This window comes from Sinocyclocheilus anshuiensis, unplaced genomic scaffold (genome assembly GCF_001515605.1).
Source record: "Sinocyclocheilus anshuiensis isolate Anshui unplaced genomic scaffold, SAMN03320099.WGS_v1.1 scaffold115, whole genome shotgun sequence".
Classification (NCBI taxonomy): domain Eukaryota; kingdom Metazoa; phylum Chordata; class Actinopteri; order Cypriniformes; family Cyprinidae; genus Sinocyclocheilus; species Sinocyclocheilus anshuiensis.
The window spans coordinates 1,894,683-1,895,663 of NW_015548219.1; the positions used below are offsets into that span (position 1 = coordinate 1,894,683).

Genomic DNA, 981 nt, shown 5'->3' on the forward strand with positions numbered 1-981 from the left:
TTTCCCTTAAAAAAAAAAAAAAAAAGATTTGGTTTTAGTCATTTTTATACAATTCATGATAGTCTGACTGAGATATTTAAAACAAATGCTTTGTTTCATGAGACATACATTTTAATAAAATGTAATATACCTGTATGAAAGAGAGGATAAAAACGTTACCACCATTATGATCATCATTGATCATATATTTTATTAAAAAACTGAACCCAATCACATAAATTATTCTGTCAATAAAATATTTTATTTACAAATTGGAAACAGCACAAGCTTTGAATATATAATATGAAATGCACAGTTCAAATAGAAACAGTGTAGCTTCTTTTAGACTGTTGTTCTTTTGTCCACTTTATCAACATGGCCGTTCACCCAGGTGCTCTCTGGATCAACACAGAACTCTTTGCCTGCTTTTGTCTGAAACCTGATGGGAAAGAGACAAAAATAAGATTTAGGTCAAAGTTTTTTTTTTGTTTTTTTTAATTAAGTTCTTCACAGATTGAATTTACAGTTTGAAAATGAGATCATGTTGATGATACTCACACAATAGCGCGTCTGGCACAGTTGCTGCTGGTCCAGTAGAAAGACACCACCAGTTTCACAGGAATCTTCACCTTAGAGAGCTCTCCACAGCACGTTGAGAGTCCTCCAGGACAGGTTTGAGAACCCCTGATCTAATGTATTCCAGCATAGTTTCATTTTTTATCTTTGTCATTGAAAGTCTATCAGACTGAAAACATCCACCATTAGATGACAGTATATGACTGCAGGACAGTACCATGAAGAACATAGTATATCAAAATCCATATACTGTCTATATTTAATTTTTCTAATTCTATTAATACCAAGACTATAGTATTTTAGTGCTTACATGAGAAGGGAAATATGTTGCTAAAACAGATTTGGTTACGCTCTCTTCCACCTTCAATACCACGACTGAGGTGCCCTTGAGCAAGGCACCGAACCCCCAACTGCTCCCCGGGCGCC

General features: G+C 34.9%; 1 protein-coding gene across 1 annotated transcript in view; it reads right to left on the minus strand.

The window, feature by feature from the left end:
* Positions 1 to 981, minus strand: part of LOC107654095 (uncharacterized) — a 9,076-nt gene that overhangs the window by 1,964 nt on the left and 6,131 nt on the right. The window contains exons 8-9 of the mRNA XM_016441022.1: positions 557 to 668; positions 367 to 418 (exon numbers count right to left, since the gene is read on the minus strand). Of these exons, the coding sequence (XP_016296508.1) occupies positions 367 to 418; positions 557 to 668 (164 nt within the window). The remainder of the gene's footprint in view (positions 1 to 366; positions 419 to 556; positions 669 to 981) is intronic.